This window comes from Epinephelus lanceolatus, chromosome 12, assembly GCF_041903045.1.
Source record: "Epinephelus lanceolatus isolate andai-2023 chromosome 12, ASM4190304v1, whole genome shotgun sequence".
Taxonomy (NCBI): domain Eukaryota; kingdom Metazoa; phylum Chordata; class Actinopteri; order Perciformes; family Serranidae; genus Epinephelus; species Epinephelus lanceolatus.
Genome location: NC_135745.1, coordinates 1,611,283 through 1,631,598, shown reverse-complemented (window position 1 = coordinate 1,631,598; position 20,316 = coordinate 1,611,283). Strand labels below are relative to the sequence as shown.

The following is a 20,316-nucleotide window of genomic DNA, read 5'->3' as shown; positions in this document are numbered from 1 at the left end:
CCAAACTTCAGGTCCATCATGACATTTACAAGGATAAACTGAATGAATATAACAAAGCAATCAAACAGGCTAGACAGTCTTTCTTTTCTAAAATCATAAATGAAAATATTAATAATAGCAAAGTACTTTTTTCCACTATTGACAGACTTATTAAACCACCATCCCATCAAAAATGCTGTTCACAGAACAGTGTGAGCAATTTGCTCTTTTCTTTAATAACAAAATCACAGCAATTAGGCAAAATATTAGTGCCGGAAGAATAAAAAATGAACCCGTCCGTCCTTTCCTTCCTTTCTCCAGGAACTCCACGTGTGTGTTGTCACACTTTGACTGTCTAAATTTGACAGAACTTGATAATATTGTTGGTCAGCTCAGGTCCTCTACTTGTTACTTGGATCCTCTCCCAGCTACATTTTTTAAATCTGTTTTTAATTGCATAGAAGCTGAGGTTTTAGACATCATAAACTGGTCGCTTCAATCAGGCACATTTCCCACATCACTCAAAACAGCTGTCATCAAACCACTCCTAAAGAAACATAATCTGGATCCAAGTGTCATTGCTAATTACAGGCCCATCTCTAATTTACCATTCCTCAGCAAAATACTTGAAAAAGCAGTTTACATTCAGCTCAAAAATTATCTTACCACAAATAGCATTGTTGATATTTATCAATCAGGTTTTCGTCCTCACCATAGCACAGAAACAGCACTTGTCAATGATCTACATATAAACACAGACTCCAGAAAAATATCCATCCTTGTACTACTCGATCTCAGTTCTGTGTTTGACACGGTTGATCATAACATTCTGCTAGACAGGCTTGAAAGGTGGGTCGGCCTATCTGGCTCAGTTTTAAATTGGTTCAGAACCTACCTACAAGACAGGAAGTTTTATGTATCACTTGGTCATTTCTCCTACAACAAAACAAACATTACATATGGGGTCCCGCAAGAGTCAATTCTTGGTCCACTACTCTTCAATCTTTACATGCTTCCACTTTCACATGTCATACAGAAACATAACATAAATTATCATAATTATGCTGATGACTCACAACTCTACATTTCACTATATCCTGATGATCTATCTCCCATACAGTCCCTCACTCAAGGCATCAATGATATCAATCTCTGGATGACAGAAAACTTTTTACAACTAAACAAAGGCAAAACAGAAATGCTTATTCTTGGCCCTCAAGCTCAGAGACAGACAATTGCAGCACATCTCAATAGTCTGTCTCTGGAGAGCAAATCTACAGCAAGAAATCTGGGAATAATAATGGACAGTAATTTAGATTTCAAAACTCATATCAACCACGTTACAAAAACAGCATTCTATCATCTCAGAAATATTTCCAAACTGAAAAGCTTCCTGTCTCAATCCAGTTCTGAAAAAATAATCCACGCATTCATAACGAGCAAATTAGATTACTGTAATGGCCTTTTCACTGGCCGTCCAAAATCCAGCATTCACAGGTTACAACAAATTCAAAATGCAGCCGCACATATTCTCACTGGAACTAAAAAATATCAACACATCAATCCCATTCTTAAATCTTTGTACTGGTGTACTGGTTACCCGTTAAAACAAGAATTGATTTCAAAATCCTCCTCCTGGTTTACAAAGCTTTAAATAGCCTCGCACCTCAGTACATAACAGATATGCTCATCAGTTACACACTAGCAAGAACCCTCAGATCCATAGGCAGCAATAACCTACTTATACCCCGCACAAAAACTAAGGAAGGGGATGCAGCTTTTTCTGTTTATGCCCCACGCAGGTGGAATACCCTGCCTGAAACAGTGAGAAGCACCACATCAGTGGCCACTTTTAAAAGCAGGTTAAAAACTTTTCTTTTTATGACAACATTTGGTTATGCGCTTTATAAATAAATTTGACTTGACTTGACTTGACTACTCATAATCATGATACTTTCACTGGTATCATACCGTGGGTCCCAAATTTGGTACCATGACTACTTGATAGTATTAAAAGCACTTGAAAAGTCAAAGAAAATGATCCTCACACAACATCCTCCTCTAAAAAAGAAACATTTTCTACATTAGATAACATAAGAGCTCTTTGTTTAACATTTATGTACATTTACAGTTTCATACAAAAGTTTGGGCACCCTTGGTTAAATTTGGTTAACTATGTATAGCTAAGCAAGTCAAAAATGATCTGAGGTCTAAAAGGCTAAAAGTAAAATAAGTGAAAGAAGAAGACATCATTTAAGCAAGATTACTTTTTGTATTTCTATCTTTTACAGTTTCAAAATAACAAAAAAGAAAAGGGCCTGAAGTCTGCCTTATTATCCCACCAGAACACTGCGCTCTGAGAACGCAGGGTTACTCGTGGTCCCTAAAGTCTCCAAAAGTAGATCAGGAGCCAGAGTCTTCAGCTATCAGGCTCCTCTCCTGTGGAATTATCTTCCTGTTATGGTCCGGGACGCAGACACCGTCTCTACATTTAAGACTAGACTTAAGACTTGCCTCTTTGATAAAGCTTATAGTTAGGGCTGGGTCAGGCTTGCCCTGTACCAGCCCCTAGTTAGGCTGACTTAGGCCTAGTCTGCCGGAGGACCCCCTATAATACACCGGGCACCTTCTCTCCTTCTCTCTCTCTCTCTCTCTCTCGTATTCTATTACTGCATCTTGCTAACTCGGCCATTCTGGATGTCACTCAGCTTCTTCTCCGGAGCCTTTGTGCTCCACTGTCTCTCAGATTAACTTGTATTGCAGCGGTGCCTGGATAGCGTGACGTGTGTGGTTGTGTTGCTGCCGTGGTCCTGCCAGATGCCTCCTGCTGCTGCCATCATTAGACATTAGTCATACTTCTACTGTTATTATACACATATGATTATTGTCACACATGTATACTGCCAGATATTAATATATACTTTCAACACATTGTACCACAGTAGCCTGAATTATAACTATAATATTATTACTTTCATTAATGTTGCTGTAAGCTACTGTCATTACCGTCTGTCCTGCATCTCTCTCTCTCTCTCTGTCTCTCTCTCTCTCTCTCTCTCTCTCTCTCTCTCTCTCTGTCTCTCTCTCTCTCCCTCTCTCTCAATTTTTCAATTTCAATTTCAATTTCAATAAGCTTTATTGGCATGACTGTAGATTAACAATATTGCCAAAGACATTAAAAATTTACAAATAAAGTACAATAATAAAAGTAAGTCAGAAAACTATAAAAAAAAAAAGATTAAATATATGATATATAATACAAAATACACCAATCTACAATACAATACACCAATATATAATATAGAAAAAAAAATGAATAAAGAAAAATGTAGGTTGTGAGTTACAAGGACTGTAAATATAGACAGGTGTGTCAGGTGTTGTGATGGTTGTCCCTCAGGCTGTGGCATAACCTGACATATTTTGCTGCTGCTAAGCTGCTGACTCTGTTCTCTCCAAGGATGTGTTGCATTTTAGTTTGATCAGGCAGAGAATCAAAGTCAGTGACTTTATGTTTTATTTTTGAGAGGAAGTCGGCTCTGATGTGTTCATACTTGCTGCAGTGCAACAGGAAGTGTGTCTCTGTCTCCGCTTGTCTGTGTGGACAGAGCTCACACAACCTGTCCTCTCTGGGCAGCCAGGTCTGCCTGTGTCTGCCCGTCTCTATGGCCAAGCTGTGGTCACTGAGTCTGTACATGGTCAAAGTCTTCCTCAGTTTCTCATCAGTCACGGTGCTCAGATATTCTGCCACCGTGTACTGTCTGTTTAGAGCCAAATAACACTGAAGTTTGCTTTGCATTTTTGTGGTCGATGTCCAATAGTTAATGTAATGTTCTTTTTGTTTCTCTATAATTTGGTGGGTCCAGATTGTGTGAGGGCTGTCCTGAGGTCTTGTGCTGTTAGAGGAGCTGAGCCTCAGGACCAGCTGGCTGAGGGGGCTCTTCTCCATGCTCTCCTCTTGGCATTGCAGAGCTTTGTAGTGGTAGGAGTTGGGGTCACTTGTTTTAAGGTGTTTATAAAATTTGATGGCTCTTTTTTGAATTCTAATTAAAAGGGGGAATTGGCCTAGCTCAGCTCAGCACCCGTTGTTGGGGGTGTTCCTGTGCACTCTGAGGATGCTCTTGCAAATCTCTGTATGCAGGATTTCGATGGGGTGTTTGTCCCATTTTTCAAAATCTTGATTTGCAAGAGGACCCCACACCTCACTACCATACAGAATAATTGGTTCAATTATAGATTTGAATATTTTGAGCCAGATTCTAATGGGTATATTAATGTTTGAAGATTTCTTTATAGCATAGAAAGCCCTTCTTCCCCTCTCTCTGAGATCATCAACAGCCAGGTTAAAGTTTCCCGTGATGTGTAGTCCTAAGTATGTGTAGTCGTGTGTGTGCTCCACCTCATGAGAGCCCAGGAAAAACCTGGTTTGGTCTCCCTGACCCCTGGGTCATTTCTGGAATATCATAATTTTGGTTTTGTCCAGATTAACTGTCAGGGCCCAGGTCTGACAGAAGGTTTGCAGGTGATCCAGTTGCTGTTGTAGTGCTTCATTTGATGGAGCCAGCAATATGAGATCATCTGCAAAAAGTAGGCATTTAACCTGTGTGTCAGACAGAGTGAGACCAGGGATGTCAGATAGTTCTAGTGATTTGGCCAATTCATCGATATAAATGTTGAAGAGGGTGGGGCTGAGACTGCAGCCCTGTTTTACTCCTCTACTCTGGGGGAAGAAATCTGTTTCCATGTTGTTAATTTTAACAGCACATTTCATATGACTGTACATGGTTTTGATGATGTCATAGACCTTCCCCCCTACACCCTTCTCAATTAATTTTAAGAACAGTCCATCATGCCAAATTGAGTCGAATGCTTTTTTGAAGTCCACAAAACAAGAGAAGATTTTCCTCTTGTTTTGGTGGACGTCTTTATTAATGAGGGTGTGAAGGGTGTAGATATGGTCTGTTGTTCTATGTTTGGGTGTGAATCCTATCTGCTTCTTGCTCAGGACATCATGTTCTCTGAGGAAGTCTTGCAGTCGGCTGTTTAGGATGCTGCAGAACAACTTCCCCAGGTTGCTGCTGACACAGATGCCTCGGTAATTGTTTGGGTCGAATTTGTTTCCACTTTTAAAGATTGATGTGATGATTCCTTCACTCCAGAGGTCAGGGAAATGTCCGACACCCAGAATAAGATTAAATAATTTTAATATGGCAATGTTAAATTTATGGTCATCAAATTTTAGCATTTCATTTAAAATGCCATCAGGACCGCTGGCTTTCTTTGGCTGCAGTGCCTGGATTTTAGCCAGCAGCTCTGCTTCAGTAATTTGGTAGTCTAGAGGGTTCTGGTTGTCTTTAATGACTGATTCTAAAATTTGTAATTTGTTGAGAAGATTGTTTTGGGCCGAATTCAGGGGAACAGCAGTATACAGACTTTCAAAGTGATTTTTCCAGATGTCACCATTTTGAATAGCCAATTCTTCTTTTTGTGGTTTGCTGAAAGAGTGCCATTTCTTCCAGAAGTCATTGGAGTCAATGGACTCTTCAATTATTTGTAACTGATGCCTCACATGCTGTTCTTTTTTAGTTCTGAGTGTTTTTCTGTATACTCTCAATGTTTCCCAGTACTGGAGGCGGAGCTCAGGGTTGTCAGGTTGTCTGTGTTTTTGATTTGACACATTTCTGAGAGTTTTTCTCAGTTGTCTGCATTCTGTGTCAAACCACTCGTCATTGGTCGGGTCTCTTGGTCTGTGGTGCTGGCGCTTTTTCAGACTGGATAAGTCTGCCACATGGTCAAATATGTTGTACATGTCCTGTACAGCCTGTCTGAGGCCGTCCTGATTGAGGGGATACGAGGTGGAAAGAAAACAGTCTAAATGGGATTGAAAGATTGGATTTTTGATTGCTGTCTGATATTCGTCTTTGCTTTTGTTTGTCCATTTATAAGGTTGTTTTCTGTAGGTCAGATTGCAGGGTTCTACTGTGTGAGGGTCGTTTGCTGTCGTTTTAATGTAGAGTGTGATTTTACTATGGTCTGATAAGGGGGTTAAGGGGCTGACTGTAAATGCTCTCAGGTAGAAGGGGTCTAGGTCAGTGATGCCATAGTCTACTGTGCTGTTGCCAAGAGGAGAGCTATGAGTGTAAAGACCGAATGAGTCCCCTTGAAGCCGACCGTTAACCATGTACAGACCCAATGTTCGGCAGAGCTGCAACAGTTGCTGCCCACTTTTATTGACAGTTTTGTCAAAGTTGTTTCTGCGGGGGTGTGAAGGGAGGGGGGTGCTGACTTGACCAGGTATATGTTTGTCTCCCTGTGTGCTGATAAAGTCTGGTTCTGTACCAGTCCTGGCATTCAGGTCTCCACAGATCAGTACACTTCACACTACACAATCTCATCTTTGAGAATGGAGAAACTGTCTTCATTAAAATAAGGGGATTGTGATGGGGGGATATATGCTGCACACAGGAATACATCTTTATCTGTGGTGATAAGGTCTTTTTTGATTTTGAGCCAAATTGAAAATTTGATTAATTCAATGTATTGTACAAGGTTTGCCTTATACCAGATCAGCATTCCCCCTGAATCCCTTCCTTGTGTTACTCCCTTTAGTTTGGTGGACGGGGACATTATCTCTATGTAGCCTGAGGGACAACCAGTGGAGACATCTCCTCTACACCAAGTCTCTTGCAGTATAAACACATCTGCATTTTCTAACTCTCTAATAAAGTCTGAGGTCCTGCTCTTAAGGCCAAGAGCAGAAGATCTCAGACCCTGAACATTCAAACAAGAGATGACAAAAGATTTAGATTTCATTTAAAACTCAAAAGGCTGCATTTGGTGATCAAAATGAGACAAACTACTAAGTCAAAGAAAATAATTTAAGAGTATCTACATGACATATTATAAAAGGTAACAAATCAATAACTGGTATATTAAATAATCAATACTTATGTACAATGTAAATGTCCTTTTTTTTTAAACTGTATGAGAACAAGAAATACTCTAATAATAATAATTCATACAGTGTCTATTGTGGTACCTGTCCAATCAGATGAGAGCAAAGCAGGCTGAGCATCTGCTGAATGTCCTTCAGTTCATTGTGTGGGGGGGTGGTTAAGGTTGGTTCTGCTGCTCTCCGGACCACCTGGGCATAACTCAGTGGGCCAGGGTGTGGCTCTTGTCGCTGTGGTTGGGGTGGGGCCCCTAGGGACAGGAGTGACTGTGGTCTGGCTTGAGGGGGATCATGGTTGCCTTGGTGGGGTCTGATTTGGACATGATGTGGGTGGGGCTGAGGGTGGTCTTGTCTCCATTGTGTTGGTCTGGATGTTGGTTGAGGATGTCTTGGTGTTCTGTGGGGGTTGTGGGCTGATGTGCTCTTTCTGCGGGCCGTGGATTGGTCTCTGTTGAGAGCGACGCTTTTCAGTGTTTGGGCGAAGATGGGGACTGTGCTTTTAAACAGATGGACGTGGTCGTAGAGACAGCTGATGTCCAGGGTGGGGTGGTGGGCTAGGTGGACATTGGGTCTCCGTGCACAGTCTCTGGACAGGCTGCTGTTGATCCTGTGGATGGTGTCAGGGTGGAAGTCTTTCCTTGGGAGCAGAGTGGATATGACCACTCTGCTGTTGGGGAAGGTGGTGGAGGCTTTCTCTATCACTCTCTTGAGTGACTCTGACACCCTCTCCTGCTGGCTCCGCAGATCATTGGTGCCAGTGTGGATGATGATGTGACTCGGAGATCCAAGCCGCTCCTCTGACAGCAGGTCTATGGCTTGGTGGGTGTTTGGACACCAGATCTCTCTCTGTCTCTGTCTCTCTTTCTGTCTCATTGTGTCATACGGATTACTGTTAATTTATTATGCTGATCTGTTCTGTGCAACATCTATTGCACGTTTGTCCGTCCTGGAAGAGGGATCCCTCCTCAGTTGGTCTTCCTGAGGTTTCTACCGTTTTTTCCCCCTTTAAAGGGTTTTTTTTGGGGAGTTTTTCCTTATCCACTGTGAGGGTCCAAAGGACAGAGGGATGTTGTATGCTGTAAAGCCCTGTGAGGCAAATTGTGATTTGTGATATTGGGCTTTATAAATAAAATTGATTGATTGATTGATTGATTGATTGATTGAAGTTTGGAAACCCTGTATGGGCACAGCTTATAAACACTTTTTGTAACCAACTAAGAGTCTTTTTATTTGTGTTGGGAGCATTTTCAACCATTCTTCCTTGCAAAATGCCTCTAGCTCTATGAGATTCCTGGGCCGTCGTGCATACACTCCTCTTCTGAGGTCTATCCACAGATTTTTAATGATGTTTGGGTCAGGGAACCTTCAGTTTGCTCCTCTTGAGTTGGTCCATTGTAGACTTCAAGGGGTGTTTAGGATCATCATCCTGTTGTAGGAGCCATCCTTTCTTCATCGTTACCTTTATTACAAATGGTGTGATGTTTGCTTCAGAGTCTGCTAAATCATCCTGCAGGTCTTTTGCAGTCAGATGGGGGTTTTCATTTGTCTTTATAGCAACCCTATGAGCAGCTCTCTCAGAAAGTCTTCTTCATCTTTCAGACCTTAACTTGACCTTCACAGTTCCTGTTAAATGTCATTTCCTAATTTCATCACAATCTGAGGAAACAGCTACCTGAAAACACTTTGCTATCTTCTCATAGCCTTCTCCTGCTTTGTGGGCATCAGTTATTTTAGTTTTCAGAATGTGCAGCAGCTGTTTTTAGTAGCCCATGGCTGCTGTTGGCACAAGGTTTCAGGAGTCAGAGTATTTATAAAGCTTGTCTTCTTCTCATGTAATTATTCACAGTAAAAGAAAGTCCAGTGACCCGTGGTGCACAAAGTATGTGCCGCTGTATAAATGTGTATTATGCCAAGAACAAGTTTAGAATTATTCTGGAGATCAGGAGTGTTATTGACTACAAGACCAATAAGTCATGGACCAGCTGCTTGTTACTGATTGGCTGTGTAACCTGAGGATAGAGGCAGGCCCTTCCTTTCAACACAGGCTCTCATTCACTATTGTAGGCTGTGGAGAGGACATGAAAGCTCCTATTGGCTCAAGTGATTCATTTAGAAGCTCAGATTTCAGTCACCTCTTTGGTATTAAGGTACTGGCATATTTACATGCAAAGTGGAGATTATAGGACAGTAAGAAGAGGTCTCTTTACCCCTGCAGGGCTGCTGGAGGGGTCTGCAGCATCTGCAGTGATGCGAGCGCTGTGCTTGACCGTCCTGATGAAGAGAGAGCTGAGCCAGAAGCAAAGCTTTCGATTTACTGGTCTCTCTATGTCCCAGCCCTCAGCTATGGTCATGAGCTATGGGTAATGACTGAAAGAATGAGTTCGCAAATACAAGTGGGCGAAATGAGTTTCCTCAGACGGGTGGCTGGTAGAAAAAGCTTTAGAGTTAACTGGTTATTTCTCTTTTCCCCATTATGAAGATTTGGCTCTAGGGAATCATTTATTAACTGGGTCAAAATTCTGTACTGTCAGCCCCTGTAATCACCAATGGACTAACATCACAATGCTTCACACTACACAGGGGGACTAGGCAAGGATGCCCACTCTGTCCCTTCCTATTTAACATTTTCATTGAACCACTCACTGCTGCCATCGCAACACCAACATCATATGAATCAAAACACCAAATGCACATCATGAAATAAGTCTTTATGCTGATGACATTCTACTCTTCTTATAAAACTCTCGCTCATTACTGCAGGAAACAATGAAACTCTGAAACCTGAATGAAACATACTCCAATATTTCTGATTACTCCATTAAGTGGCATAAATCATCCACCCTGTCTTGTCTTCATTCTTATTGTATGTCTCTGTCTTTTATCTGCATACATGTCCCTGCACTTGTCTTCACTTGTTAATCACCACATTACACAATAAAAAGATAAATAAAATAAAAAAACGATGGTGGCTGGGCTCCGCCTTAAAGATCAACCAATCAATTCAATCAAATTTATTTATAGGTAGATAGAGTAAGGAGCTCGGACAATCTTGAAGGACCTAGGAGTAGAGCCACTGCTCCTTTGTGTCGAAAGGGGTCAGTTGAGGTGGTTCAGGCATCTGATCAGAATGCCTCCTGGGTACCTCCTGTTAAGAAGTGTTAGGCACATCCAACCGGTAGAAAGGCCCGGGGCAGACCCAGAACACACTGGAGGGATTACATATTTCCCAGGAGGAGTTGGAAAGTGTTGCTGGGGAGAGGAATGTCTAGATTGATTGATTGATTAATTTTTTTTTTTTTTATTATTGTGTCATGCCCATGGGCTTACAAGACACCAAAAAAAAAAAAAAAAAAAGACAGCAAATTAAAAAACAGATACCAGGCAGTAGAGCAATTAAACATATAAACCATCCTGACGCTTTTTCCAGGCTTCACATACAAAATTAGCAAGCTTAAACACATTAAAATTAAATAACCAGTTCATTCTATCATCATCAGAGCACCAGAAAATTTCTGGGTTTTTAACAGACATTTCGGTAAATATTGGAGTTCTCAGTTCATCATACAAGGGACAGTATAAAAGAAAATGTGATTCACTTTCAACTTTGTTGAGTTCACAAAATTCACATAACCTTTCATCTTCTAGAATGTTTTTAAATCTGCCGACTTCAAGATTCAAGGGAAGGATTCCTGTTCTCAACTGTGCCACTAAGGACCTTTGATTTCTTGTTAGGTTTGCTTTAAAATAAGGTTCGGGGCCATAATTGTGCTTAATGTGGATATATGTTCGTAATTTGGGTTTTAACAGAATATCATTTAACCATTTTGTCTCAAATAAAGCGAATAGCTCCTCACTAATTGAGGCTATTGAACAAGTTAAATTATTACTATATATATACTGTAATCCCACCTCTTCAAATAGAGTGAACATTTCTTTTGCCCATGGAGAGCCGTAGAATTTACTCCAAATAAAAATTTTCTTATTGATCCTGTCTTCTGACATATTTACTAAACGATTCCACAATCTAATCACCTCACACTTAACGTCTTATAGAACCAGGAAGCCAGCCCATGTCACCTTGAATGGCCAGAATCGGAGCTAACTTATGCACACCTAAGAAACAACGAGCGGCTCTGTTCTCTATGGAATTTGCAATTTTATATTCCTTAAACCCCAGACCCCTGAAGCATAATTTAATATGGGAGAGACACAAGCATCATAAAGCTGTGAATAGGTAGAATATCCAAAAGTTTTACATATCTTAAACTTGCTGACCACAGACCCTAATGCACTCCCAGCTGAATCTGCTAACAACTTAATTCCCGCTTCCATCGTCATAAACTCATCAAAAGTAAATCCTAAATATTTATATGTAGATGTATATTCCAGTCTTACCTCCCCAAAGGTAATATTTTTATTACTTCTTGGAGAGCCTTTTTTTCTAAAATGAATAATCTGGGTTTTCCTTTGATTTATTATTAATCTCCATCTGTGACACCATGTCATGAGAGGATTCAACATTTTCTGTAAATCGTCCTCTGATTCAGCTAGGAGAGCAATATCATCCACATACAACAAAATTCCAAGAGTTAAATTGTCCATATGGATACCCAGATTTGATTCTTTGATGTTGTGGGCCAAATCATTAACATAAATAGCAAATAAATTAGGGGAAAGAATATCACCCTGTTTAACGCCAAATGGCGTACTAAACCAATCTGTCTGCATATTTTTTTTAATCTCTATACAGGCAACAGGACAACTATACATTGATTTAAGTGTTTTATAGAATTTACCATTCACCCCCGCTTTTAGAAGTTTTAGGGCGAGTAGGTCTCTATGAATCCAATCAAAAGCTTTTTGGAAATCTACGAAACATACAAATGTTGATTTACCAGCTGCAAGTCTTGTTCTAACAATAGTTGAAACAGAGTGAATATGGTCAATACAAGCTCGTTTTTTTCTAAAACCATTCTGCTCATCAACTAAATATTCTACAGCTTCTAAATAATGGGACAGCCAAGCATTCAATATACTAGAATATAATTTATACACAGTACTGAGAAGGCTGATTCCCTTGTAATTTGAGGGTGCCCTTGGGTCATTTTTTTGATGATTTTGGGATGGGCTTAATAATAGATTTATACCAAACTGAAGGAACAATACTGTAATTAAAGCAAAACTGGAACAGACAAAAGAGGACATTTAAAAGTGACTGTGATTTTAAGACCTCATTAGGGATTTCTTCCACACCTACAGCTTTCTTCTCCTTTGACTGTATGGCAGCTCTCACTTCCTCCAGAGAGATATCAGAATTCAAAATTATATTAGACAAATACTCATCTTGAACCATATTTCTCTCCAGTTCATCTTTTAAAGCACATGCTTCTCTCAGGAAATTATCATCAAAATTTGAGGAAATCTGATTTCTGGAAAATAAATCAGCAAAATCTTGCTCCCATGTTTTAAGCACAAGCTCTTTCCTAGTTTCGACGAAATCATCACTTATTATAACCTCCATAGGTATTGTCTGTACTCTCTTAGGTCCTAGTTTGTTAATCTCTTTCCAAAATTGCTGTGGATTATTGATTTGTAAGTAATCAAATCTTAGTGACTGTCCTTTCCAAAATTTCCTTTTATAGAATCGTAGAGTCTTATCGAACAGAAATTGTGCTTGCCTATATTCATCTCTCATTTTCTGTTTATCAAGGGGCTCTTTATACTTTAAAAAAATCTTTTCAGCTATTTTCCTGTCATTCCACAGTTTTTTAAGATGGGCATTCCAGTAAAGCTTGAAACACCTTTTCTGAGGGACCTTATGAAAGTTTCTAGGTTGACATTTATCCATTTCTGAAATTAACAAATTGCAGAGTGAATTATAGCATCTATCAACATTATTCTGTGTACCTTGGCAAGGTTCAAATTGTCTTACAAGTTCAAGCAGTGTAGAGCAACACATATTAGAAGTCAGAAAATGCTCAGGGAAAGTTCTGCATTAGAATTGCTTGATTGATGTTTTTGCTCCAGCTAAACGGGATTTTAGTGCCCCGATTTCTAAATCAATATTATCTTGAATTTCTTTGACACACTTTTTGAGCTCACTTTTAAGGATTTTTTCCAATGATCCATAGTCCGTCCACCTTACTGTTCAGTTGCTTTTCAATATTGTCCATCTTTGACTGAATAACTTTCAACTCCTTTAACAGCACACCTGTTTCTTCCTCGTCTTTGTCCTCATCTTTGTCCTGCGCACGGGTGTGTGTTTGCCTAGGTTTCTCAGACATTGCCTTCTTCTTTGAATGTCTTCCACGGATAGTTGACTGTAGGTAAAGTTTAAACTAAGTTGCTCACAGTATGCCTTTCTTTCACGGTGCAAAGTTCCGTAAATCACAGACAAAATCGTATAAAACGACCGCCTCGATGCTCCTGCAGCTGCAGCTGCAGCCCTTGGAATACTTTGCTCAGCATGTTGCCCCTGTGACCCGGCTTCGGATAAGCAGTTGAAATCAGATGGAAGGATGGATGTTAACTACTTCAAGTCACATAAAATGACATATGTGTGGTTAGCAAATGTAGTAAATGTATTTACCTTGCACCATGATAGATGTGTGATATTTAGTTGTGTTCACAAAAGATCCACTTTTCATGTGTAAAATTGTAATACCTTTAAAAGCTTTAAAGTTTTGCAGCAGTGACCTGTTGAGGTGGAGACAAATATCTGCCTGGAGACATTCTGGGAAACCCTTTAAAACCTGGAGGAAGAGGAGGAGAAGGAGGAGAATGAGAATGATGGGGGGGTGGGGGGTGGGGGGGGGGGGGTGGGGTACACAAAGAGAGGACACTGTTGGATTGATACCTTGGCTACAAGTAGGACTTAACATGACTCCTTAATGAAGCAATTAGGGGATCAAGCCTGAAGGGCTGAAACCCTATTGTTTCAATAATAATATTATTATTATTATCATTATTATTATTCAGAAATGTTTTTGCAAATTCCCATGAGACATGAAATTTTCATCAATGATTGGAAATTGAATGCAAATACTGCTCAACAAATATAATGCCAATTGGCCAGATGGGGGCAGTATAATTACGGTTTGAAGAAATTTTGTTTTGAAAGGCCACCAGCCTAGCATGGTATGTCAGACTGACTTGAAATTTGACACACATGTTCAAGTGAATGATTAATGAAAGTCTGAAGAACCCTCAAGGTCCCCCAACAAGATTGTCCACCATGTAGATTTTTCTGAACAAGACATTTTTGACTCCTCCATGGTTCCAATTTGTGCCAGAAGTTCTGTGAATCATCATGGAACGAAAGTCTTTATGAGATGTCAGAATATTTTTGATATGTCATTGCATTTTGGTGATATTGACCAATAAAATGTAGAGAGGGCATGGCTCAGCACATTAATGAATTTTACTCCTTTAACCATTGAGCCAATCATTACAAAACTTGTAGCAAATGTCAACATAAGTAACTGAATCATACGCTGAGAGTTTGACTCATATCAATTAATAGGGGGCGTTAAACATGCAGAAAGTTGATATCTTATAATCAGCCAGAGACATTTGTACAAAACTTGGTTTGCATCATCTAGGGTCATGTCTCAGTCAATGCACAAAATTTGAAAATGATTGCTTTAAGGGGGCATGGCTTATTACATTAAATCTAAATTTCAAGACCTTTCACATTCCGTACTTTAAAAAATCATAAGAAATCACCATAATAAATCACCAGTGTGTCCTACAAAGCTGAAAGCACATCCATCAGCACATCCACTGAATTGTGACAAAAGTTTGCCATGCTGCAGCCTATAGTCAATTCAGAAGTCTGTCACTCTATATTTTTGAAAATATGCAAAAATGAATTAACATGTCAAGTTTCAGGCAAATTGAACCAAGTACACTTAAGTTAATGCTGTGTTTTGGCGAACATCAAACATCGCTATGCCGTTGTGGCAATGCTGATTGGTGACCACATTTATGACCACATTTGAGTTGGATATGGTCAAGCTGCCAGGAGCAGCACGTCAAAGTCTAAAACATGTAATTTCCTGTAGCGCCTAAGTGGTGCTATGACGATCAGGAAATATGGTATAAGTGTTTAGGTTGGGACAACTATGAATCATGTGAAGTTTGGTTGCGATCAGACCATATACGTTAAAGTTACAACAGTTTCATTTTTCATGGAGAGACATCAAAATTCAACGCTCCACAGCGGGCGTGCCCTACAACATGAGACAGATCTTGTGATAACTTTTGATCACAACGTAGTCAATCTTACACAAACCAAGCTTGAAGCCAATCCCAGTACACCTGTAGGAGTTCAATAAAATACAACACGTGGGAAACACCAGAAATGATGACAGAATTCAAAATGGTCAACTTCCTGTTGGGTTTAGGCAGTTGGACCAAGAGACTTTTTCGGCAATCTGGACATGATACACATATGTACCGGTTTTCTTGCATGTTGTTGAAACATGCTGCGGGGGCTGCTCTTTAAGAGACCAATAGGTTTAGCCCTTGGGGCTTGAACTCCTTATAATTCCTTAAGTTTCAATAGGGTCATCACACCAAGGTCGGTGCTTGGGCCCTAATAGTTCCTTCAATTTCAAGAGGACCTGCCCCCGCCTGCTGTTGGTGCTCAGGCTCTAATAAACAGAACGGTTTCAAGAGGGCCGTTGCCCGCCTGAGGTCAGTGTTTGGGCCCTAATAATAATTAAAGCTGCAAGCTGCAGCTGTGATCAGGCCCTCGCTCCCCCATGCAACCGTGGGGGCCTGAGGCACGTGGGGGCTGTGGCGCGAAAAGAGAAGGGAGAAAAAACCTGGCAGGAGCGAAAAAATGCAATGTTTTGTTCATCCACCAGGTGGCGCTACCAGCATAACCAGATGTGGCCAGGTGCGTTCAGGGGTGGACCCTCATCACACTGATGTTTGTGGCATCAGTACATGTTAAAGTAAAAACTGGGCATTTCCTGTTACCACCGGGGGGCGCTATGAGTAAGATGGGATATTAACATATCGAGGCGTTCGGGGCGGAGCCATCATCATGTCCAGCAAGTTTGAAGCTGCTGAGATCAAGTATGTCGGCATGAGAACCGTTCCAAATTCGATGGCAAGAAAACGAAAAATCGCCAAAATTTGTCACGCCCAAGCGGCCACGCCCCTTCACATAGAGAAACGCTTTTAATAACTTTTGTTCAGCATGTACTCAGGATGATCTGTACCAGATTTGAAGTCGATCGGACAAAATCCCTAGGAGGAGTTCGTTCAAACATGTAAAAAATTCAAAAAAATGGCCGACTTCCTGTTGAGTTTACGCCATGGCTCCAAGAGGATTTTTTGTGCATCTTGGCATGTTCTATGAGCCCACCAATTTTCATGCCTGTAGGTGAAACTCACAAGCGGGGCTCGAGGCACGAAATTTTCTAGGGGGGCGCTATGTCGCCATTTGGCCCCGTCCACATACAACACTGCCGAAATATCAAATTTTTCGCCAGACCAAACACATGTGCCAATTTTTGATTTTGGGAAAGGGACCAAATTGGAGTTTACATGTTTGTAATAATAATAATAATAATAATACTAATAATAAACAGCGAGATTACAATAGGGTCCTCACGGACGACTTTGTCGTTGCTCGGGCCCTAATAATAATAATAATAATAATAATATAATAAACAGAGCAATTACAATAGGGTCCTACGGACGACTTTGTCGTCGCTTGGGCCCTAATAATAAACAGCACGATTTCAATAGGGTCCTCGGACGACTTCGTCGTCCAGCTATAGCTGGACAGATACTCTGTCCAGCTTAGGACTTTCAATATGGCTGACAGAGAAAATGTTAGATCAGGTAAAAAGTCTCCCATACTCACAGCATTCATATCTATCCCATTAGTGTATGACCATGCGTGTTGAAAGTATTCTTCCAGTCGCTGTCTCAGAGGGTTGGGGATCTGGTGAAAGCGAATGAATTCTCGGACTCTCATCATCTGGGCGTGGTAGCGTGCTGTACCAGAGTACAGCCGCTGGATAATGGCTGACACATTTCCAAAAATACTGGCATACATCAGAGCTGGAGAAGAGATTGGAACAGAGATCTTGTATTATCTACCTTGTATTCAAACAAGAGGTTCCATAGTTTGTGTGATTGTGTAGCGGTTCATTAGGGCACTGAGAACAAGAAACCAACAAAAACCATAATTAATGTAATCAATAAATGACACAAAACAAAGCATGCTGCTATGCATTCCATCATGATTAATGAATGCATGAAGCTATCATAATTTTTATGACAGATGCCAGATATAATCTGCAGAGGCCCTGAAAGTCAAGGGCAAAGAAAAAAGAAAAAATCCCAGCCAAGTTTATCTCTTATGTAGGAGATATTATCTCATATGTAAGAGATACCTCCAAGTAAGAATACCTCCAACATAGGAGAGAGACTTTAAGGCTTGATAGACCTGATCTGAGAGGGAGAAAGCTGTGCAGAATCTAAGCGCTTATTGCTAAGAGCATTGAAAGGTCAGCCAAATGCAGCATAAATGGTTTTATCTTCTTAGTTAACTACAAATTTTCACTATAAAACAAAGCTTGTTATCCCAAAATCAAATGCCTTTTGTTACAGATCCTGTTTTTCTGCAAATACACACCTGCAGTTACAAGGTTTCATGGCCTGCAATCAGCCCTGTTCTCTAATGTGACACACCCTCTCTTCCTATAATGACATATATGAACTTGCAAATACATTGCTTTCTCTCTTTTTAAATGAAAACAAAAAGTTTACATCCACAAAAAACAAGCACGAACTGAACTAAGTGGTGTGGTTTTTCTGTCCACCTGTCTGGATCTCCTCTGCTTCCTTTAGTGTGTACAGCTCCTAATCACACACATACACACTTACGCACTCCCAACACACAACAAACAGGGTTTATACAAAATAAGCTTGTATGCCAAATGAAGAAGATAAATTGTTTAATTACATGTTTGCAAATGACAATCTGGATGGTTCTATTGCTCTTTAGCCTGAAGGACACAATGTCCATGATTTCCCAAAAAATACTTAAGTTAACCAAAGAATCAGAACCATAGCTTTTCTACAGATACGAACAAAACCAGGTAGTCCAGGGGCCAAGGCAGATTTTGGTATCACTTAAAGGGACCAAACAATTTTGGTATTTTTGACTTCCTCTATGTCTCTAGTTTACATTTTGGTATGATAGACCTGCCTATCTAGTAGCTTAATAAAAAATTTTGGATGATCTTTTGGTCCTCCCCAAAATTGAAAATAGTCAAAACTGAGGCTTCTCCAAAAGGGACAGTATCTTCCTTAGAACATGAATCTCTGGAAATAATCATCAGAATGTCACCAAATTTGGACTGAATGTTCACAGACAGTTGTTGCACACAATGCAGCAAAGATTTCATCAGTACCTTGCTCCTTTCAAGAAATGTATACACCTAAGCACACATGAATTATAGACGGACATGGAATAAGGAATAACAAAATCAAAAGGCATGTACATATGTGTTTGCCAATATTAATGTAAATAAGCCAATCACCCCAAAATTGCATTCATATGTGCCAAAGAATGTCATCTTATCATAAAAATAGGTTATTAGATTATTCAACTCACCATCTGATGTCACCAGCCCCTGACAGGTCACTAGTGCAGCCAGAACTTCAAACAGACAAATAGAATGGGGCCCTATTAGTACAGGGGCTAAAGGGATCATTTTCACAACTTGGTAGGCCTCTCTCACCCATGGGGACCAAACAATTTTGGCATTTTTATCAATCTACAGGTCTCTAGTTTATATTTTGGTATGATAGCCCTGCCTATCTAGTAGCTTAATTATAGTTATCCCTCTGTAAACAAACTTACACCCGTGTAGGCAAAACACTACAAATAGAGTGAAAAATTAACTAATAGATATCCCCATGTAACTTGCCCAGTTAAGACAAGTATTTTTTGTATTACAAATTTTCTGAAATATTTTATTTAAATATGCACCAGTTTTGTTAATGAAGACAATCACAAGGAGGGGAAACTGATTATCCAGTTATTGTGCTAACACTCAGTGTTACTGTAGCCTACAGTAGGCCTACTAGCACTCAGAGCTGCCCAGTTGCTATTTGACCCATAACTAGGAGGCAAAGGGAGTGCTACCACTTGCCTAAGGCAGACTCCCATGTAGGCCGTCCTAAAATAGGGGGGGCACCTGCTGCCCTCATCCTAACTAACACTATTATAGAGCTACTATACTGAAATTGAATGTCAGCGGAAAGCATGGAGAGACAGCAATGGCAGACTCTGAATCAGGTGGAGAAGAGACAGGAACTGTGGCTGGTGAGTCCTTAAAACAGAGGGAGAGATGGCATAAGGCAGAGCACAGAGATAATGTCAACGCTAGGAACACAAATTAGAATTTAGACCATCTAGAGCCATTATATAGTATAGCATTTACTCTGTCACATCATTCATCATCCACATCACTATCATTCAGCTCTGGAAAACATTCCAGCTCATTTGCCTGGTTGCTGCAGGTTTGTAGTTCACACATATCTGTGCAATGCAGACCACTTTGCAGGCATGGCCATTCTGTAAGTTTACATGTTCGTGAGCAGGAGCATGATAGTAGGTCCAATACAGCCTCTGGTGCAGGTGTACCTCACATCTGCTCAGTGGCCAGATCCCCATCATGGATCTTCCATCCATGATCCTTTGGATTTGGTACACTTAGATTGCACTCCAGATTCCTCCGCCAGATAGCAGCCTGATAGTTTGCTCATAAGGCATGCATGTAGAGACAATCTTCACAAGGTGGAAGCTGACTGGAGTCTATTTCTCCATGCCGAGCACAAAATAGCTGGTAGTGAAGCGTGTTAACTTTAGTTGTGTTTGTGGAAGGCAGGTACATCTGACATGCGAAATAGGTCATCTGAGACCTCCCAAGAGCTTCCCAATTCTGAATGTGTCTTGGCAGGTCTTGTTTGTCTTCAGTTTTTTAAATATGGCTGACTTTCCACGCCCACTGAAAGCGCTAACTGTATAGGAAGCTGTTTGGACTTAAATATACAGACCAGTGAGCAGTGATAACTAACATGTCTTTGGGGTCATCAGGTGGAAACCTCTTTTCGCCAGTGTTTCTTTGTCTAGTTGGTCCCACGACACCTCCAGGAGGCTAGACTGTGATCTCTGGCATCCCAGAGACACTCCTCTAATGCCAGGTCTCACTGCTCCCCACACCAACCCAACATCCTCCTTTACCTTACTTACACATGGCTTTCTCAGCCTAAACAGCACTGCCAGCTTCAACAAACCCAGGTTCCATACATGCGAGCTCCAGGTAGAGACAGTGCCGATACTACCTATCCTAGCA

General features: G+C 40.6%; 1 protein-coding gene across 1 annotated transcript in view; it reads right to left on the bottom strand.

The window, feature by feature from the left end:
* LOC117271561 (voltage-gated inwardly rectifying potassium channel KCNH6-like) overlaps window positions 1-20,316 on the bottom strand; it is a 414,055-nt gene that overhangs the window by 55,706 nt on the left and 338,033 nt on the right. Inside the window, exons 13-14 of the mRNA XM_078172846.1 lie at window positions 16,809-17,008; window positions 13,593-13,680 (exon numbers count right to left, since the gene is read on the bottom strand). Coding sequence (XP_078028972.1) covers window positions 13,593-13,680; window positions 16,809-17,008 — 288 coding nt within the window. The remainder of the gene's footprint in view (window positions 1-13,592; window positions 13,681-16,808; window positions 17,009-20,316) is intronic.